The sequence below is a fragment of the Diorhabda sublineata genome, chromosome 6, assembly GCF_026230105.1.
Source record: "Diorhabda sublineata isolate icDioSubl1.1 chromosome 6, icDioSubl1.1, whole genome shotgun sequence".
Taxonomy (NCBI): domain Eukaryota; kingdom Metazoa; phylum Arthropoda; class Insecta; order Coleoptera; family Chrysomelidae; genus Diorhabda; species Diorhabda sublineata.
The window spans coordinates 4408564-4431063 of NC_079479.1; the positions used below are offsets into that span (position 1 = coordinate 4408564).

The 22500-nt window shown below is 31.5% G+C and overlaps 2 protein-coding genes across 3 annotated transcripts; both read right to left on the reverse strand.

The window, feature by feature from the left end:
* Positions 1-434: 434 nt before the first annotated feature.
* On the reverse strand, positions 435-9514 carry LOC130445302 (leucine-rich repeat-containing protein 49). Of its 2 annotated transcripts, none has more exons than XM_056780868.1 (8): positions 9267-9514; positions 8723-9210; positions 7562-7840; positions 6305-7024; positions 3581-3837; positions 3137-3510; positions 1873-2106; positions 435-793 (listed from the first exon to the last, which is right to left on the reverse strand). In XM_056780868.1, exons 1-8 carry the CDS (start codon positions 9291-9293, stop codon positions 596-598), a joined length of 2577 nt encoding a protein of 858 aa, XP_056636846.1. In that variant the 5' UTR covers positions 9294-9514; the 3' UTR covers positions 435-595. The 2 variants fall into 2 exon arrangements, with proteins under 2 accessions (XP_056636846.1, XP_056636845.1); XM_056780867.1 differs by having other exon boundaries at positions 9264-9436.
* A 628-nt stretch (positions 9515-10142) lies between these two features.
* Positions 10143-22153, reverse strand: LOC130445150 (probable chitinase 10). Its single transcript, XM_056780674.1, has 7 exons — positions 21959-22153; positions 15292-15450; positions 12156-12367; positions 11984-12102; positions 11638-11929; positions 10434-10550; positions 10143-10277 (listed from the first exon to the last, which is right to left on the reverse strand). Exons 1-7 carry the CDS (start codon positions 22017-22019, stop codon positions 10143-10145), a joined length of 1095 nt encoding a protein of 364 aa, XP_056636652.1. The 5' UTR covers positions 22020-22153.
* Positions 22154-22500: the final 347 nt, after the last annotated feature.

Here is a 22500-nt window from a genome sequence, read left to right on the forward strand (position 1 = left end):
GAAAGTGGCAAAACATCTATTATATCTAACATCAATCAAGTAAAGACAGTCTCTAATGATAAATGACAGTTTCTTTTTATAAAAGACACTGTCAAGTGACAAATGGCGGTTTGTATTTGTAAAAGATAATTTCTAATGATAAATTACGATTCACATCATCAAAAACAGTTTAATGGACTGCCATTCCCCAATTCTGAAAGAAGAAGGAAAGTGGCAAAACATCTATTAGGACCAACATCAACTAGTGGAGACAGTCTCTAATGATAAATGACATTTTCGTTTTATAAAAGACAGTCCTTGGGGGAAATGACAGTTTATATTTGTAAAAGACAGTTTCTAATAACAAATAACAGATGGTTCATGTAAAAGGGAGTCTCCTAAGACAGTGGGGATCATTCGATCTTCTTCTTCTCAATAATTTTCATTTACTCTTATTTTATTAAATAGATTTATTGAAGCGGTTTGAAAAATATTATTCAAAAACGTTTAATAATTTTATTAAATGCGATTGTGAATGAAATGACACACTTTATAGGTACATAAGTAGTATTATTTTGTCAGTCGGTTATATTTTTTTAACGAACACTGATTTCGTTCACCTAGTCAACTCTTGCATTTGTTTCTTCATGTATAAATCGATTTGTGAATAGTCCAACAACGTACTCTGAACGAAACCGTGTAATATATTGGGCCATTCTTCATCTAACAGCATTAATTTGTACATAGAGTTCTTCATTTCATCCAATAAATTTAGAATATTTTGTTTAGCTTTGGTTCTCATCGAATTTTCTTCCTGGAAAAAATTTTGTTAATACCAATATTATATAAGAAAATTAATTATTATTATTCTACAATTAAAAATACTTCGGGGTTGTAGCACGAATTCTCAAACTACATTACTTACATACTTTCACTTCTGCAGGAATCACTGGAAGATGATCCTGACAAGAGACTGCAGTTTTGTTAACCGATTATTAGTCAAATATATCCGAACAACGTTCAGTTATCAGAAGAAACAAAATTTGTGTTAAATGGCGAAGTAAATCAACTAAACTGTTGATATTTGACAAAGTATTCGAATGACGAAAAGCTATTCTCAACGACAAAAGAAAGTGGATGTTTCAGCATATTGGTTAGGCTGGGACAACTTTCCGATACAATTCTCAAACTAAGGTCTAACATCCTTGGAGCTAGTAAGGATACTAGAATTTATTAGAGCTCTGAAACTGGAAGGGGAATGTCGAAAACGCTTCTTGTGGTACAAAAAACTAAACCTTGAAGTTACAATAAACCATAACCCCTAATTTTCTATCTAGACATCATCAAGAGGACTAGCTACTGAAGAAATATAGCAAACTTTGTCAAATACACTTAGTCCTGTAGATAATTTACTATCTTTAAGGATATGCTCTCTTATAAAAACCAGGAGAGTTGATGTGCATTTAGAAACCACCAAAAAAGACTTTGACTTTGGAATAAAGCAAGGTTCTGATAGATTTGCAGCATTTTATGATACAATTTTGAAGTTTTGACTCTCAAACAGTCACTACTGATTTATTACTTGTCTGTACATTTCAAACCATTCTTCTGGACTTTTATTCCTGTTAATGTCAACAAAAGAAAAGTGGCAAAATATATATCAGGACTAACATTAACCAGTGGTGATTTTCTAATCGCTTTTTTTTAAATTAATTTTATCAAAAATCAATTCCATTTCTTGTAATCTTAACACTCTTTTTAATATCAATAAAAGCAGCCAAGGGAATATAGAAATGTGCAAGAACGTTCTGACTTTAGTCCTTTTAGATATTGTGCCACTTTCTCGGATATAACCAAAGCAAAATATTCATAAATTGATCAAGGTTATTATACTTGTATTTGTGAAGGTTTTTTCCACTGAAGCGCTTCTTTACTAATAACAGTTTTCAAATCAATATCCGCTGTAAGTAACCAATTTTTCGCATCTTCTCCAACAGCATTATTACTAATATCGATCCTCATACGCACTAATAAAGGTTGTAGAAGACACCCGGGTAATGACCACAAAACCAAATCGCTCAATCCCTGATATTCCTCATTAGCCACTTTTATATCCTGCTCCGATACCTAAGAAAATATTTATATCATTAATATTATAATATTAAGAAAGCAGAGGAAGAAAAGTTGGACATATAGGAAAGAAAAATACTCCAAAGGATACTAGGGAATCTATTTGGAGTAGCACAACTAAGGAAAATAATGAAATCCAAAGGAATAAAGTGGATGGGTCACATACAGAGAATGTCAGATTTTAAGGCAACAAAAAAATAATGGATATAGAACAAGGAGGAACAAGAAAAATGAAGAACAAGGAAAAGATGGTACGCAGAGGTGATGGAAGAACTAAGGGAGAGAGGAAACGAAAAATACTAGGAGGTAAAAAAGGAGGGAGAATTGTGGCTGAGGAGAGAAGATAATGAAATAAGGAATCTATTTGGAGGAGCAGAACTAAGGAAAATAATGAGATCCAAAGGAATAAAGTGTATGGGTCACATGCAGAGGCCAGATTTTAAAGCAATAAAAAAATGATGCGACATAGAGCTAGGAGGAACAAGAAGAAAAGGAAGACCAAGGAAAAGATTAGAATGATCTAGGAGGTAAAACAGGAAGGAGAATTATGGCTGAGGAGAACGAATAATGAAATAAGGAATCAATTTCTAGAAACAGAACTAAGGAAAACAATAATGTCCAAAAGAATATAGTGGATGGGTCACAGATAATACCAGATTTCGTAATAAAAAAAAATGATGGACATAGAACAAGTAAGGACGAAAAAAAAGGAGCACAGAGTACGCAGAGGTGATGAAAGAGTAGAATTTAAGACTGGAAAAAATAGGAAAGAGTGGAAGGGGATCAATTCCATGCTATAACTACTAGACAAAACTCTAAAATCGTGTAATATGTAATGGAAAACTTTTCATGCTTTTCAAAATTAGAAAAAAAATTACGCGGGGTGATCTAAATAATTTCCCGATTCGATGTAGTCCTTTTCAATTGTCTTGTGGTTCAAGCACGTGCAAAACTTCACTCGATAATATAAAAATCCCGTGTGCAAAGTTTCGTCAATTCCCTGTGCTTATATAACACTACCGTGTACCTCTTTGTTATTTATCATCCTCAAACCCCAATGGGCCAATCTAAATATCGCGTAGTTTTTCCAATTTTTACCGCCTATTGGATTACCTTCGGAATCGATATAGAGCGACGACAAACCCTGTATTTCGGCGAAAGCGTTAATCTGTCCCAAATAAGTCAAATTGGTTTCCTTGAAAACGAAATGTCCTATATTGGGAAAACGATGTTTGACTTTGTTCAGTATACCGGTTATGCTGTTAAAATTAACGTAACAAAATCTAATTGTCGTAACATCGTTCGCTTTATTATTATTCCATATTTTATCGATAAATCTCAGAGCACCTTGACCGTATACGTTAAGATGTCTACCGCATATTTCAATTAAATAATCACCCCCTAAAAATAATTTCATTGGTACATAGATATTAAATAAGTGTCACTGTAAATATTTATTTATATTACTCACCCTGTTCTCTATCTTTCGGTAAAGCGGGAGAAGTTTGTTTTTTTGCTTTGGCAGTAGATGCTCTACAAAAATGTTTTGTGGATATTATTTTGCTATGTCCGGCGCTTCTAACATTCCTAGTTGTAATTTTGGTTTCACTTGATGAATTCGTCGTATCTGAAGAGGTTGTAATTTCCGTTGGAAGATTTGTGATGACAAAATCTTTGGAATTTTTCGCTATACTCTCATCAGTTAATTCAGACGGAGTTGGGGGGAGTCTTAAAAATTGGAAAACAAAATTAAGCAATTGAACAGAACTGAATGAAATTTGAAAATTCTATGGACTGCTCACGGCGAAATATGTCAAATAATATTATATTTAATAATTCTCTATTATTCATTTGACTAATTTCACTTATATTTCTTTCAAAAATTGAGGAAACACATTCGGAATCGAATTGGGCACTCTTAAATTCATAATAATAACGTTTTATCTAATTCCGAGCTTTCATAATAGTTAATAGAATCTTCAATGTAATTGAGCATTGTTATTATGAAAATAAGTCTTCAAATATTGGAACCATTTTTCAAAATAAGTCAAAACACTGCAGTGGGTAGTTTGATACCTAAAAATCAAAAAGTAGATACGTCCTTGTCTACCAAAAATTTTAAAAATGGCACTACTTGCATATTTGAAAAATTTAGAAACATTAATCCCAGAGAACCAGACCGTCGTAATATTTATGAACGAGCCTACAATTTTACCTCTCCCCGGTTAGCAGCCTGCTGGTTTCAGTAGCTTCTTTGCTTCTGGAAAACTGTAAGCTACTGTGGTTGAATTGCTTCTTGAGTTCCACAATTCACGGTTATTGACTGTTCCTCGTAAATATTTCGACGGAATGGTGTTTAGGGAACACTATTTTTTTAGTTGTTTTAGAAAAATGTCTTTTGCATTCACATCAAAATATAGACCTCTTACTAATGCAGAAATTACGGCAGAAGTCAAAAAAATAATTAATGGTAGAGATGATGATGATGATACAATAAATGATTCTGAGGATAGTAATGATTTATAAGATAATAATATCAGAACAAATCTTATGGACGTGGATGACTTTAAACAAGATGTAGATGAAATGATTGATACAAATAATGAAATTGTAGAGTCTAACGGAGATGAATATTCCACTGTCTCGCCTTGTCAAGGAATCTACGATAATAAAACCTGGGAAAACACAATTGAAGAGTAAAAATAAGAATAAATGGTCAACACCACCGTCACACTCAAAAAGGGTATCTGAAAGAAATATAAAAGAATCAAGGAATCTCGCGTAAAGCAGCTAAATACAAAAAACAAAAAGAATCAAAACATCTAAAGAAGAAATTCTGGCTCTTTCGGGTTTATTCATTCTTACAGCTGCTATGAGAAGCAATCATATGAATGCCAAGCGGTTGTTTGACCGTAATCTTTCGAGAAGTTTGTAGAGGGCTCTAATTTTCGATTTCTCTTAGATTGTTTACGTTTTGACAACAAACTTTCTCGTTCAGAAAGATTACAAAACGATCCATTTGCGCTGGTTAGAGAAATTTGGGATATTTTCATATCTACTTGCAAAACTTCATACATTCCAACCTCCTACATTACAATTGATGAACAATTGTTAAGTTTCCGTGGTCGATGTGCATTCAGAATGTGCAGGGTGGGCCAGAAAGTTATGCGAATTTAAAAACATAATAAAAAAACTAAATATAATCCACATACAATTTTTTATTTTATTTGAAATGAACAACTGGGAAATTCATTTCTTAAAAAGAACATCATTGAAGGTGTGCACCATCGCGCTGCGAATATTCCTCGAATCTAGATCTCAAATTGATAAAAACGCAAATGGAAAAACCTCAATAATCTTATATTTTTTTCATTTTTCTGTTAATTTACGTATCAACATCTTATTCAAGTCTCATCCCGATGCAGTGACATTTTGAAATTGATCAATTTCAAAAAATTGAATTGATTTTAGTTCAATTAAAATAATTGGTCAAACAATTAATCAAAATAAAATGTTTCTATGATAAGATTTCTATAAAAAACTTTGCAATTGCTGTCTCGGATGGAAAAACCTCTATAATCTTATATTTTTTTATTTTCCTGTTAATTTTACGTATCAATTTCTTTTTTAAGTCTCATCCTGATGTAGTGACATTTTGAAATTGATCAATTTCAAAAAATTGAATTGGTTTTAGTTCAATTAAAATAATTGGTCAAACAATTAATCAAAATAAAATGTTTCTATGATAAGATTTCTATAAAAAGTTTTGCAATTACTGTCTCGGATGGAAAAACCTCTATAATCTTATATTTTTTTATTTTCAATTGATTCATTTAAAAAAAATTAATTAAAATTAGAATAATTGGTCAACCAATTAATCAAAAACGTCTATGTTCTTTTATTTTTTTATGTTCCCATTAATATTATATAATTTTTAAGAAATTTGATTGGTTTTAACTTAATTAAAATAATCAAATTAAACAATTTTTTATGGTAATTCTTCTCAAACAAGATTACAATTATTATTTCAATCTAATTACCCTGTATATTTTCCCATTTTCCGATTTTCAAAATCAATTTCTCAATATACTATCATTTCTTAGTTAATTTTGATATGTTCAATTTGTTTTTGTTTAATAATAATAATTTTCTAAAATATAAAAACAAAATAATAAATATTATAAAAAATTCTTACCCCAGAGGAATTTGTTTTATAATTTCATCTTTAACTAGTTCGACGTCAAAATCTGATTCGCCGTCTGACTCACTCTCCTCTTTGGATACAAAAGAATTAGTTTGTTCAGTAAGATCATTACTGCTCGTCCCAGAACTACCATAACTATCTATAGTAAGTTTTTCTTCGATTTTATCAATAACGGGAACCAATATAGGGGGTAATTTGAAAAATTCATTTGACGATATAGTGTTTTGTGAAGTTTCGGTGTCCTGAGATAAACTCCTCGATATATTCAATTTTGTTTCTTGCAACAGCGGAATTTTACCCAAACATTTATTAGAAGTTTTATTTAATGGAGTCATGATGAAATCTAAATCGGGTTTTAGATTATTCAAACTCCTTTCCACGACATTTCCGTTTGTAGTTAAACATTTGGTTTGTGATCTCAAAAACTCCCAATTAGTTCTGGCGTTAGATATAACTTCGTCTCGTCGACAAGTGAGGGATACGTCATTTGTGAGATTCATAAACATCGAAGATGATACTTCTTTATTTCTTCTCCAAGCCATTGCCGCTTTTCGTACTTGATCAGTTATTTGCATCGAATTAATTTTATTCAAAAGAGGTAAATAAGATACCAAAAATGACATACAGTCACCTCTCAGTAATACAGGATTATTATCTATTGATATTTCTTTGATGTTCGTCGATTTTGCTAAACTACTCATATCCTCGATACTGGAAAAAATTTAAACATACTTCCTCAAAGAAAATTCTATTCAGTTAGGAATAAAAGAAAAACAAAAAATGAAAAACTAGAAAATATTCTATTTTGATAACAATTAAATACTGTAACGAATTTATATCCACCCTGTGGCGACTGTAGCTCTAACCATTAAATGGACTCGAACAAACGGCCTCAATATCGCTCAACAGAAAAAGGAAATCCTGGTGATAAAGGGGCATAAGAAAACAAACAGCCTCTTCAGGATGGTTGTAGAAGTAAAGAGGGTCAAGGCAAAGAATAAAATCAAGTATCTAGGGGTTCTAATGGATCTGCTGTGCTACGATAATATTTCAAAATTATCAAATATTTTATATAATTGAAACCTTGTTCTTTATACGGCCTCACAGAATTTGAGATTGAATAATTAAATTGAAAGTAATATGAGGAAACCTATGGATCGTAATTTCTAGTTGTTTCTAAATAAACATTATAATAAAAAGTGAACAATTTCACCAAAAATTATAAAATCACTATAAATGTATACTTACAATTGTATCTCATTATTACTGACAAATAATTTGACTAAATTAGGAACTTCTGCAAAACCAAGTAATTTCTTCAATCGATTCCTTCTTAGATTTAATTCCTGAAGCGAATGAAGTCCTTCTAAATCTTTTACACCTATAATTTTAATTTGATTCCCAGCTAAATTTAATACTTTAAGATTGGTTAGTTTCGATAACCCTGTGACTTGTGTTATTAAATTACCGTGGAGATCTAGTACTTCTATATTAGTGAGATTCTCTAATCCTTCTATTTTCTTTATTCTGCAAATTGCATTAACATTGCATAAAACAAATAAAAAAAATTAAAAAAGCAAAATAGGTAACATGGAAGAATTATTTTAAAAATAAAAGCAATTAAAATAAGGAGTCATAAAAAACAATAAGAAACAAAGTCAAGAAAGAAATTAAAAAAAGCAAAAAAGGAAACATGGAAACAATTTGGAGAAGAATCAGCAAAGAACTATAGAGAAAATAACAGAAGCTTTTTGAACAAAATGAGAACAATGGGATGAAGAAAAAGAAAGAAAATTATAAGATAAAGACATAAAAGAAACAATATAAAAGACATATTGATGACATTGGAGGAATTTTTCAAAGAAAATATTGTAATGGTTTTAGGTCTTGTAAATTTTATTTGAATAATCAGAATTATACTGTTTTATTTTTCAACATTTTATTTATTTCAATTTTGTTATAAGTTTAGCAATACAGCCACTGGTACTCAGTGATGTCTGACTTTGTTCATGCCATGTCTTGTACAGGACCATTGGCACTTTTAAATAAAAAAATGCATATCAGAAGAAATAAAATCTTCAAAGCTTCTAATTATATCAGTTTACCAAGAACCCAATAACCCTGCATTGAAAATGGAAGATATTCTTTGATTTTTTTTTATTTGAAATTGTTTCTTTCAAGAAATGTCGTTACCTTAATATAAAAACAGAAATATGGTCCATACGACAATTTTTTACCCATTTTAAAATATAATGTTGAATCAAAAGAGATTAAAATCAAAACATTTCAACCACAAAATCAACAAAAAGGCCCCAATAAAAAAACTGAAGAACAGGTTTTTCAAAATTAAATAAATATAAAACAAAACATTGTAACATCTATATGATTAGTAGATCATAGTATACTTACCTGTTTTTTCCCATCAATAAAACCCTCAAATTAACTAAGTCATCTAAATATTGAATCTGTTCCAATTGATTATCATAAACATCTAAAAACAATAAATTAGGAAAACATTGTTTGGCTATCATTTCCAAATTTGTAATCAAATTATGTTGTAAAGATAAAAGTCGAAGTTTAGGTTCCCCATCGATAATTGGGATTGAAACTAATCCACGTCGGTCCAAACTTATTCTATCCGGATGAATATCTTTTTCTTCCTGTACTCTAGATACATGATACAATCCATCAGGTTGTGTAAGTAAAGTAACCGATCTACAAAAAGCGGCAGTATCATGTATTACAGATGCATTTAAAGTGCTATGTGATCTAATACAAAAACTTCGTTTATTTTTATTAGGTAAGGCAGAACCAATTTTTAACAAATTCTTTTCAGTGCGTTCTTCATTATTATCAATAGTTTTTTGACAATTTTGGTAACGAAATCCTTTCTTTGCCTAAAAGAATTTCAATTATTAATAAGGAATATTTAAATAAATTATTAACTCACCACAGAAACTAAATTATTACTAATTGGCATTTATTTGAGGTCTTTATAAGTCTAATAGCATCAACTAGCTAACAATACATTTATTATTAAATACATTATTTGATTAATATCAACATTATTTATTTCATAATAAATGCATGACAGCTAATCGACTGATGATTGATAGAGATGTGGCCTATATCCCATTCGTCATTGTTCCAACGCACCAATTTAATATTCTGAGGGAAATGGGTCCGTTGAAGACTTGATACAAAGGGATACGATCCTATTACATTGTGCTACTTTTTTGTAAATCAATATTATTTACATTTGGATTTAAATGTAATAAAAATCACTAGATGATACTGCCCATCTCTAATAAAGTTTCGTTACTACAAGCTTTATTGCCGATCGATTATTTTCTACAATTTTCTAAGATTCTAAAGTAGGTATATTCTCGTATTTATGCAGTATTTTAAAATTCTAATTCCACAATTTAACTAAGAGTATAATTTTTTCTTAAATCGTAACGGTTTAACTGGCATTATAATTTGTAACATATGAAGTATCGATTTTAGTAATACAATCGATTATGAAAAGTAGTTCGATTGAAAAATAACGAAAAAAATATTAATAAAATAAATATATAACTCAAATAATATTATAGATAGCAAAAATTTAATTTTCTATTTTTTAGAAGCGTAATTTTCTATTACATCGTATCAGTTCAACACGCCATTAGTAATTGGGACTAATTATATGAGAATCGATATTAAGTTGCATAAGAACTAAAATCGAATGTGAAAGAAAAGATATTGCCCGGGAATTTCGATTAAAAAATAAAAAAACGAATGTTAATAAAATAAATATATTACTTAAATATAAATAAATAAGAAAATTTTAATTTTCTTTATTTAAATATCGATATACAGTTTGAAGTAATCCTTGTTTAGGTCCACATTCGCCATTTATATCATCTTGACCTATCTGCCATATCATGGCTCCAGCAACACCCTGTGATTTGATAAATTTAGCCTGAAATTAATTATAATTATATATATTAGAATATCTAAAACCAATGAATTATTTTTTAATTATTCTCACTATACTTTCTATATAAGTTGTTATTCAAATAATTTCAATAGTACAGGGTACGGATATAAAGTAAGTTAATAATTATCTATTACAAACCTTGGCTGCAACTGATCGTTCCTCGTCGTAACTTAACCATTGGTCCTTATAATATTTATAAGAAATTTGTTGTTCATCGTCCCAAACTTGACTATAATTATTAAAGTTTTTACATATCTAAAAGAATGAAACCACTTTAGCTTCGTTCGAGGGAGTAAGTCCAAAACAGAGCAGGAACTACTCGCTTGAGCACTATCAAATTCCTGGTTGATTACGAACCGGTTGAAATGATTGTAATCATAACCATAATCATAATATTATGCAGATAAAATATACGCGTGTGTGTGTGTGTGTGTGTGTGTGTGTGTATGTGTGTGTGTGTGTGTGTGCTAAAAGTCGAACTCATCGTGACTTTTAAAGACGCCAATCTTTCGTGTTAGCGAAATTTCAAGAGCAGAACGCAACCGACGACGGCCGAATAGCCGAGAAACCTTACAAATAATAAACATCATCTATCTTAAACGGAACGACATAAATTGTGACAAGAGGAACGTATCCGTGAATGAAATTGTCAACATTTTACCGCAACAATGGCGGTAAATTCAAAATTACATTAGTTTTCTGATATTGTTTACAAAATTTTTTCGTCGCTAATGATTCAATTTCTGTCCCGTTTTGATGAAAGCTCGCCATGACAAGTCAATGATTTTTGAGGTGGCATCGACAATATCGAATTAAATAACGTCGCGTCATCCATCACTCACGAAAATCACGAGATTCAAATAGAACGATACAAAGATTGTTAAGTGGAACGTATCCGTGATAGAAATTGTCAACATTTTACCGCAGCAATGGCGGTAAATTCAAATGTTACATTCATTTTTGTGAGCAATGGCGGTAAATTCAAATGTTACATTCATTTTTGTGACACTGTTCACAATAAAATGTGCATTTTTGATGCAATTTTAATTTGAAGATTATTTCGTCGCTATTGATTAAATTTCCGTCCCGTTTTGATGAAAACTCGCCATAACATCAATGTTTTTTGAGATGGAGGCGACAATATCTAATAAGTAACGTCGTACCGCCATCCATCGCTCACGAAAATTACGAACTTCAAATAGAACGATACAATGAGTGTTAAGTGGAACGTACCCGTGTAAGAATGGCGGTAAATTCAAATGTTACATTAATTTTTGTGACCATAGTTAAGAAATAAAAATAGATTAACAATTTTTGTGAGTTTCAAGTGATTGTAACTAACCTGTTTGTAGGAAGGTGTTGAGGGTCGACCTCCGCCGACGATGGGCGAATGAAATGAATGATCATCGGCGTTAACTAACGTAAATGTTCGACCATAAAACGGAATTCCGACGTTGATTTTACTTTTTGTAGCACCGGCTTCCATCCAATTTTGTAGAGATGCAGCAGTATTTAGATGAATCTTTTCATAGGCGCTTTCAATTGGAGAACTAAAAAGTGCAGCATTATGCCCTGTATAAGCACTCCAAGGGCCGTAATAATTGTAACACATTAAGTTGATCATATCTACGTACCTAAAAAGAAAAAATGAAGAGTTTTATACAAGGTGTGATTAAATTAATGCTCACTTCATTATTTCTGTAACTTTATAACCGACAGAAGGGTTGGGGTAAACGGCTACGGTTAATAACCAATTTTTGTCGTTAAAAGCTTCTTTTAATTCTTTCAATAACAATACAAAATTGTCCTGTAAAAGAATCACCGATTATTAAGAAGATAAAAACGAAATTAAATACTTACTGCGTCTTTTGAATACGGCAATTCCCAATCGACATCTATTCCATCGAAGTTATGTGCTTTTAAAAAATCCACAGAACTATTAACGAATCGCTGTCGTGTTTTAGGATCCGCAGATACTGTAGAAAACGTCGATGCATTCGTATCTCCAATACTTATTAAAACTTTTAGGTCACTATTAGTTTTTTTCAAAGATAACGTCCTAGCGTACAGTTCTGAAAATAATCATATTCATGCTCTAAGGTAGCGTTAACATGAAATTGCACCTTAATATAGTAGAAACGGTGGAAATCCTCCATCATTTGACTTATTTACGATTTATCGAACACATATTTCGTACAAACTATCTTTTTCTACCAATAAAATGAATTGTCTTCTGCATAAGACCCACTACGTAATAGTTAAAAAAGTTAAATCTATTTTATAAATACTAATTCGTGAAAGGACGACCTTTGGAATATTAACGATAGTTTGTATCGAAATTTTGATTTTGAGTTTCCACTGTGATGAAAACTTCGATACTTGACTGTTTTTTAAAGCCGGTCCTGGATTGTCTTAGGTTAAAGAACGCCGGAAGAATGTTAGGATAAATTACAGTTTTACCAAGGGATTCCACATTGTGTTACAAATAATTAAATTATTTCATGACTTTGCAAGAATTCTCTCGAAATAGTTGACCAAGTTTGTGCAAATAAAAAATGAGGTAAAATACCATAACTGATAAAAGTGTTTACGTACTCGAATTTTGTAAATCACATTGAGTAATTGCAGTTTCTAGTTATATGATAAAAAAAACTTTAGTTAACGTATTCAGATTGTTTTATCTATGTATTATTTCTTCAAAATTAGTTGAGGAACAAATAACAAAATGATGTTTTCACGTAAAACGTCGTCTACAGTCTTGTTTTAAAATGGCAGCACTTTGTGTGATAAAAAAATTTTATTATTTACGTCATGAAATCGTATAATGAAACAATCATGTCCAAATAATTTATAATAAGATGTAATAGATATTTATTTAGTTTATTTTTATCTAAAAATCAATCTATAGATTACTGCTAATGTATGAATGATAATAATTTTCCCGTGTCCTGGATCATAGAAGTTATCTACGTGATCATCCACATCGTGATAAACGAACACTCATGGTTCATAGTAGTAGGAGGCCAAGGGCTCTTCCAAAAAGAATAGGGCTGTCTAACCAAATGTCAAACTGTCAAACTGTCACGAATTACACGACTATAGAAGCGTTTCTTTTGCATTAAATCTCAGATAATTTGAACTCATTTGAGTCTAGCTCATTGAATTCTACGTCCCATTTAATTTTACTCAAATCAGATGAATTGAGATATTCAACTCACCCCTTACCGATAAAGCACCAACTTTTATTTTACGGAAATAACTCGGTTCAGTTATTTGACGAATGATTGAAAAGATTGAGGTTAGATTTACTTGTTTCTTGATGAGTGCCTTGTGATTAACATCGTGGTTAAGATTTGCGAATTTATTTTTATTTCATTTTTGTATTGACATTTCAAGTTAGAAACAATGAATTGCATGAATGTCTAGTTTGTCATTCAAATTGATCTACCATATCAAAGTGAGAACAGGTGACCTTATATTATAAATCAATATGAAATAAATCAGATCATTTGCAAAAGAAAAGCTCTGATTACGATTAAATACTACAGATGTCTGAGATGAGATGAGAAAGAAGCAAAAGGATTTAGAAGAACCGCATAGCAAAACGCACGCACACGAATATCGATTGAAAATACCTGTGGAATTTAATTTCACGGCCGTATAGTGAGGAAACGCTGATCACAACCGATTTAAACGTTCGAAATCACGGGGGCGTTTCGAAAAAAAAAACAAAGTAGTGATGTATATATGTAGTACTTAGTCTGGGACATTACCTCGCTTTATAATAGAATATAAACAATTAACAATAATAAATAATATGGTTTCTTTCATGTAAAACTCATTTTACAAAGTGAGTAAAATGTAAGTAAGTAAAAGACTTCTAAGCACAACATGATAAACGGGCCTATCATCATTGCAATCTTTATTGTATCAGCAGTAATGCTAAAGAAAGGAATGTAGGTTTTACTGAACCAGGTACTTAAGCAACCATGTTCGTCTTCTTCCTGGGCTCTTTTTACAAATATTTTACCTCGATGCACCTCCAGATTCGTTTCGCTTCGTGTTGCCGAAGTATTTTTCCTATTTTCTTTCTTTTGAAGACTTTGCATTGGTTATCCGAGCGGTCCAGAGGCTATTGAGCATTCGTCTATAAAGCCTCATTTCTAATTTTTTGCTCATATCTTTGTTCAAGATCCAGGAAACAATCTAATGAAACAAACAAAGAAAAATGTAGCATTTCAGCTTTCTTATTTTCATTTCTAGAGAAAGATTGTGACTCTTGAAGAAGACACTCATTCGGTTGAAGTCCAATCCTCATTTATAATTGTACCAACGTATTTATAGTGATTGGGTGTTTCTGTTGTAACATGTTTCGTATAGAAATGGCTTTCTGTGATCTTGTTGTTACTTATAATCTTGACTTTTGTCTTTTTAATATTGATATTAAGCTGTTGATGAATTGAAGATGATTGGAGATAATAAAGGTTTTTAATTATTCTCAAATCTTTAGTGTTAAGACCCCAGAAATTAAAGCTGGGTAATGTATCGACTCAAAAGAATGAGAATTATTAATTGGACTTAATATGATAATTGTTCTTGTGAATTTTATCAAGATAGAAGCTTATTGTAATTCGTTAAGTTAGAAAATTGGATTTTGCGGGGTTAATGAAAGTAGATCCTTCTATTCCTTGTGGAAGATTTCTTGGTAGAAGCGTTTACTAAAGTTATAAGTGACAGAAGTATCGGTATTGTATTTATTTTACCCATAGCAGCGTTGTATACACAAGGAGATGGAAAATATGCTTTTATATCATCAATAAATATAATTTCATAGATAGATAACAGCAGAATGCAAAACAAAAATGAAAAAGACAAAACAAAAATAAGAATTTAGAGACATCTTATGTTCAGTTTTATATACGTGGGAAAATATATGGAGCGTTTGATTTTAACAATTAAATATTGATATTTCAGTGATAAATATCTATTAACTTACGATGTTTCACATCGACGGATGATCTTTGGTGTATTAGAGTACCGTTTACATCCAATTTCGCAAATGCGTAATTAATATGTGTACACAACGTAGTATTAAGTGATTCCGGAGGGGCTATGTTCACTCCATATCCATGTAAATAATAACATATTATGTTTCCTGTAAATAAAAATCCAAATATTCACTGACTCAACGTTTAGTACGAGGGTTTTTATGTAATTTCCGATGGGTCATAGATAAAAGATGCATTAAGATAACAAAATGATTGTATCTAGTCCAGTCATTTAAGCTTAAATTAGGTAAGAATCTCGGAATTCGAGATAACCAGCTGTAAGTCTGTAAATAATTGTATATTGACACCCTGTCTCAAAACCTACATATGGTAGGGTGTACGCAACTATTAAATTTCAAGGTCAAAGTTCACAAAAATCGGCTTTTTGCGCTTTTTTTATAAATATTTCATTTCCTGTGGGTTTTTTGCTATTTGTATTTATTTCAATATTGTAGAATACAAAATTCTCTACAAATTTTGTTTATAAAAAATTTTTATACGGTGAACCGTTTTCGAGATAGAGGGCGGAGAGTGCGCGGTTACAGGATCACTTCAGATTAACCGGTGCAGTTATAATATATAGAAAGATATTGATTTACTTTTTGCATTTTAATTGGACGTAACATTCTTACGAACAAGAAATTTTCTTTGAAAAAGTTGGGAAAGGAAATATAAAAACGGAGATATACTCGACTTAAAGTTTTGATAATTATCCTCATTCCAAAACACATATTTTATTTCTGCACGCACTAAGTGGCTGTGACACAACTTCTGCGCTTTTTAAAAAGGGAAAAAATAATTTTTGAAAGTTTTTGAGAAACTGACAAATTTGGATGAACTAGCTGCAGCATTTGAGGAAGAAAATTGTTCGGCCCAGAGATTATTAGAGAGTGGAACTCAAACCTTATTGGCAGTCTATAATGCTCCGAAATCTGTGAAAAGTCTGGATCATCTTCGCTATATGCATTACGTCAAATAAACATGTGCAGCTTTCAAATATTCCACCAACAAGTGTATATTATCAAGTTCAAACTTGGTTAGGGCATAATTTGGAACCCCAGGTATGGGGTTGGGCAATGCGAAACGATTTTCTGGAGCCTATCATGACAATTTCACCACCTGCTTCAGAAGATTTGCTAAATATAATTTTCTACAACTGCAAAAGCAGGAAAGCATGCTTGCAATGCTCTTTAGCTTGTGGCCACTGTAATGGGCAAGTTTGTCTTAATGCTCTACCATATCAGAGCGACATTATCGAAGATGGAACCTTTGAACCCGAAATAATGGAAGAACTTGAGACAAATGTCGTTAAAGACGATAATGAAGACCAGTTTGAAATTCACCAGCAGCCGGAAGACGACGATGGAGAGGAAAAAGATGATTAATATTATAAATTGTAGTTATTGTACTCTTTATTCCATTTTTTTTTATTTTCAATAAAAATAAATGTATTGAATGATATTTTTTAATAAAAAGATTAATTGATAATTTATTTGTTTTCTTTTTCATCATGTACGAAGTTATTGATATTAATTAGGTTAAAATTCAAATATAATTCCTATATTTTCATTAACAATTCTACAAATATTTATTATCATTGATTTATCGATAGTACATCAACTATGTTTCAACGTTTCCGACCGGAGGCACCGGTTGACCTAAAGTGATCCTGCGACCGCGCGCTCTACGCCCTCTATCTCGAAAACGGTTCACCGTAAAAAAATTTTTTTAAACAAAATTGTTAATAAATTTCGTATTCTACAATATTGATAATAATAAATAGCAACACTCCCATAGGAAATGAGATCTTTATAAAAATAGCGCAAAAAACCGATTTTTGTGACCTTTGACCTTGAAATTTAATAGTTGCGTACATCCTACCATATGTAGGTTTTAAGACAACTTTTAGGGTGTCAATATAGAAGTATTTACAGACTTACAGCTGGATATCTCGAATTCCTAACAATAATGAGTGGACTAATCATCAAAAAATCACAATGAAAGCTGAGGCATTACTCATAACGAGAGACCAGCTTCACTATATCCTTCTGCCAACAAGACTGCCACCAGTGAGTTAGGTTCTTACAGCAACTTAAAAGCTTTTTGTTGGCAACCACGCCTTCATTTCTCGAAAGCAGGTGCTACATCAGGGCTGAATGTCTTGAATCGCTTGGCGGAGACGATGTAGGGTCTCAAAGTAGATTTCTTCTAGCGTTGTCGTTTCCTGTTGCATGAAACTTACAAGAAAGGTGTCTTTTATGACCTAAAACTTAGGAGGGAATGCGTGTGTATCCATTACCTTTACTGTTCTTGCTTGGATTGTGGTACAATTCGTTAAAATTAACAAAAAAATGAATAATCTAGAGAAATAAAGTAAGACTTACATTTGACAGAAAATTCGATGAAAAATTTTGTAACAACCACGTAAATGAAATACTTGAAACGATTTTTCTGAATACTCACTTTCTATAACTAAGTACCGTTAATATCTACGACAGTGTTCAGTCTTCAAAGTCATTTTCCTTTCTCTTATAGCGAGTTTGACTTATGGGAATAGGTAAAAATCTAGAGGATTGATATATGGCTACTACGATGGATGTTTAATTCACCCCACTTCTTTTTAAACCAGGATTTAAATTAAATTATAATGTAATGGATAACTTTGCTGTAACTTTTTATAGAGTCCCAAAGCACCGATGAATGTTGTTATATGTGTTTAATGATGTCAATTTATATTTATAAGGGCTTATCATTCCCCCAAGTTTATAATTCTCCCTTTTCTTTACGCTTTGGGATGTTTTGTGGCATCCTTTACGCATGATGTCACAAGGATTTTTATTTTTCTCTCGTGTATGCCAAACAACGTACCCTGAATCAAAATATGACCACAAAAAAATGACAAAGGGAATGTTTACAACTGTAAATTCATAATAAGTACAATTTACGATATCTAACAAATCAAAAATATGTCATATATTGTTTAAAATAAACAGCACTTGGAAAAGTGTTTAAGAAAAAGCGAAATGTAAATAAATATATCAAAGTATGGAAAAATGGACAAGGACAATTTATAAATATATAAAATTTATTTTGAAATAACATCTTGTTGACATAAAATAATTATCAGAATATCCAAACATTAATATTACATATTAAAATATAATCAGCACTAACGATTAACGATTTATTTAAATATTACGTAGAAATTTTATTATTGAAATAATAAAATGTTTATTTACGTAAGGGTGTTATTTGAAGGGTCAGTATACGTATTTTCGTGTATATAAATATAACCAATTCACTATAAATCAAGATTTTCAAATAAATTTCCTTAATTTCTTATTTCTTAGACCTTTTGATATGTTCAAGTTTTTAAATCTTCTTGATTTTAGGTTTCTTCTGTTTCAAACTTAGTTTTTTTATTAATTTTTAAAAGATATCATCATTGTATTTTAAGTCTTAAAGAAAAGTCGAAACGTCAATTTTATCTATCTTGTTTAATTATTCAAAAAACTAATTTTGAAAAAGAAAGGACCTAAAATTAAGAAGATTTAGAAAGATTGTTAAATATATATGTTACAGACCGTTTATGAAAAATATTTATAAAAGGACTAGTCCGTATAGAAAAGGACTAGTCCGTATAAAAAAGGACTGAAGACTGAAGGAAGATATTAGTCTATATGTGTAAAAAACTTGTCTTTTAATGAACTGTCTAGTCCGTTTGTAAAAGGTCTATTTATATACGGCCCAGCTGCACCTACGCTAAATATATATTTCTAAGATATTTAAACACAATTTTATTTATTTATTTATCTATATATGTAAAAAGCTTTTTTTTAATGAGCTGTCTAGTCAGTTTGTAAAAGGTTTTTTATTTATTTATTATAGAAATGAGTTATATATAAAAATACGTACGTAAAGAATACAAATCAGGACATTTCAATTTTTTTATTTGTTTGTACAACTTAAGTTATAATGGCATTTAGAATTACATAATACCCTTACAATTACATTTTTTAAAACCTTGCCCATGTCCTGTCGATTGAGCAGTAGCCACCGATCTAAGAGGGATTTCCCTGTCTTCAGAAACTTCTCCAATTTTCAAAATATTAGCAAGACACGTACTAAATTCTGAACGGCTATAGTATCTTGAAATCACTCCTTGTTTGGTTCCCAAGCGGTGAAACCCATCTTCTGTGGCTTCCAGTACTGAAGCTAAAACTGACTTAGCATCTCATCTGCCTGGATCGACGTCTGGAACGGCAATTCTTACAGTTGATCCGATTTTCGGTTGTGGATGGGTGCTATCTGATATTACTTTCATTCGCTTTGCCTTTAGCTGTAATCCATTATGAGCAGCTTTTCTTACCATTGCTATGTTACTGTTTCTAGTGCAAAAACTGCAAATATTTTCCGAACACGGGCTTCCAACATCGAAACCTTCTTCATTCACGGGATTGACCATTATCATGATTTTCAAACACTAAATCGGGTTGTTTTCAGATAAAATATTTTGTAAACGACAGCAAAAACGATAAACTGTCCACGTGCTTGGAAACAACTGTACTTATATAAATAATTAATTTCCTTCAACCATAAACTAAGTACATCTGTTGCCGAAGAAATTTTAGATGATGCTGACTACAAATGACATATTATTTTCGAAAATATAATTAGATGAATTTTACCAAACAAAATTGATATTGAGTTCTGAAAAACTTCGTTCTAATGCTCTACTCCGATGTGTAGACTACGGAAAATGACGTATCATAAAGCATCAATATTCAGAGATCTTATTCATATCCCAGAAACCTTGGTAGCACTTTTCTATGAGTTGAATCCTGATGCATAAGCTCATCTTGTCCTTCGCATATTTGCATAAAAAGGGTTTTTTGTGTGTGAATTTCATTATCTATTTCTTCACACACAACAGATTCCTAAATTGTAAAATTAGGCGTTTCGGGGCACTTTTCTGAGCATTGTTTCACGAATGACATAGAGAATGTTGGCTTCCAGAACGTAAACATTATAACATTCGTTTTGGTGTTATTAAAAAATACTAGGTCCAATGTAAGCAATCTTTTTGCATAAACAAAAATTCTTCTACAAACAACAGCTACATTTATACACGCTATTTTCAAATTGATTGTCTGCAAGTGCTTTTTAGCGAGGTTGCGATAAGTATGGACTGTAAGGGAGATGATCAAGTAGTTTCTAGTTCATTTTCACCAGTTTCTGCTGCGTTATACCTACTGTATGGTGTCTGGAATTGTCAAGAAGTCACAACATCTCTTAGATGGTATAATTGCTCAACTTGATCCAAGAAATCGCAGCAGTTGGTTGCGTTTATGGTCTGACGTTCGATGGCCAACACTCTAACACTTTCCCCGCAGATATTTTTTTACTTTCACGAGGTGTTCTTCGCTTTTATTTTTTGATTTGGGGGATGTAATGATGTACTCATGTCTCGTACCAAGTGAAACTATTTTCTCAAAGAAGTAACGAGCTCGGACGGCCCCAATGCTTTCTATGATTGATTGGAGACTTTCATAGCTGACACCAGGTTATCTTTCAACTTTTGAAGCACTATGATTCCATGCGAAGTGCTCACGGAACCGAGTTCATAGCTCTGCTAGCACAAAACCTTCACTTTTAATCATGAAAGGGTAGTTCTCCTCAACTGGTCAAGCAATCGTTCAACATTTCAAGCACTACGAACCTTCGATTTCGTGTCGTAAGGTCGACGAGGATGCGTTTGATTCGCGACAAGTTGATGACTTTGCTAGCACCAAACCTTCACTATTTACCATGATGGGTAATCTTTTAATATTTGAAGCATTAGAAAGCGTCGATTCCGTGTCATGAGCTCCCGGGCATGTGAAATGTGTTTTTCTTTAAAATTGACATGCGGCCGACGAGGGTGCAATTGATTCGCACCAAGTTTACGTCCGTGATAGGACAAAACCTTCACTTTCAATCATGAAAGGGTAATTCTTCTCAATTGTTCAAGCAATCGTTCAACATTTCAAGCACTACGAACCTTCGATTTCGTGTCATAAGGTCGACGAGGATGCGTTTGATTCGCGACAAGTTCATGACTTTGCTAGCACCAAACCTTCAATCTTTACCATGATGGGCAATCTTTGAAGCATTAGGAAGCGTAGACTTCCACTTGTTCAAGAGAGACGAGAACGTTGCTCTTATTTATCGTAAAGGCTGCTAAATGGAAAAGCCAACTGATGTTGTATAAATGTATAAATCACAATCACAAACAAATCTTTCTCACTTCCTACTAAACGCTTATTTATATTTGATTCACCATGAAATCTATCCATAATTTTACTTATGTTTCGCTTAGATTGACGATTGCGTACCCCATAAAAATCACAAAGAAAATTTGGATAATTTAATAGTGATTTCAATGTTTTTACGGTGAGTTTGATAGTTAAATCCAATTCGTTAGTTAATTCTGTGGATAAAAACATTGAATTATATAGAAAAATAAAATAACAGACACCATTATTTTACCTATTAAATATGTATCTGGCAATTTGTGGTATAAATGAATAATTATATTGATCTTTTTATTAATAAGTGAAAAATAACTTTACTCACTTTGATTGGATGACACTTGTAAACATGTGATGACTAAAATAAACAATATATGAAAGTTCATGATTGATTTTAAACTGGTAGGTAATGGTCCAGTTTCTCTATACTTATTATTACTGTTAAAGTTGATGGGGAAAAACCGTCGACAAAGCCAAGCGTAAACTAGGGTTTTATACAAATGAATTCGTTAAAAAAAATTTAATGATATAATTGTTTATCGAGATTTTCGTTATCTCTATATACCTATCAATTAATCATTGAAATTTCAAATAATTTATTCCGATTCTTATTGGTATGCAAAGATATTAGATATTTGTATATATACAATGTGAGTCATCAATAGTAATAATATTGAACATTGTCGAATGTTTTATTGTGAAAAAATTGTTACAATTTGTAGACAAATGTTTGTAAAAACTAAAAAAACAAACATTAAAATAACTAAATAAAGATAGAAATATAATGCTAGTATATACACATAATTATACACTTTCGCGGCCACCTGGTTTTTTGGTTAGGTTAGGTTAGGTTAGGTTAGGTTAGGT

Coding starts and splice junctions, on each gene's coding strand:
- LOC130445150 (XM_056780674.1), bottom strand. CDS start 22,019: ATGAACTTTCATATATTGTTTATTTTAGTCATCACATGTTTACAAGTG. Junction 12,368..15,291: donor ATCCGTCGATGTGAAACATC/GTAAGTTAATAG, acceptor GATTATTTTCAG/AACTGTACGCTAGGACGTTA. Junction 10,551..11,637: donor CAACACCTTCCTACAAACAG/GTTAGTTACAAT, acceptor TCATTCTTTTAG/ATATGTAAAAACTTTAATAA.
- LOC130445302 (XM_056780867.1), bottom strand. CDS start 9,293: ATGCCAATTAGTAATAATTTAGTTTCTGTG. Junction 2,107..3,136: donor GGATGATAAATAACAAAGAG/GTACACGGTAGT, acceptor ATATTTTCTTAG/GTATCGGAGCAGGATATAAA. Junction 794..1,872: donor AAAAACCTTCACAAATACAA/GTATAATAACCT, acceptor AATTTTTTCCAG/GAAGAAAATTCGATGAGAAC.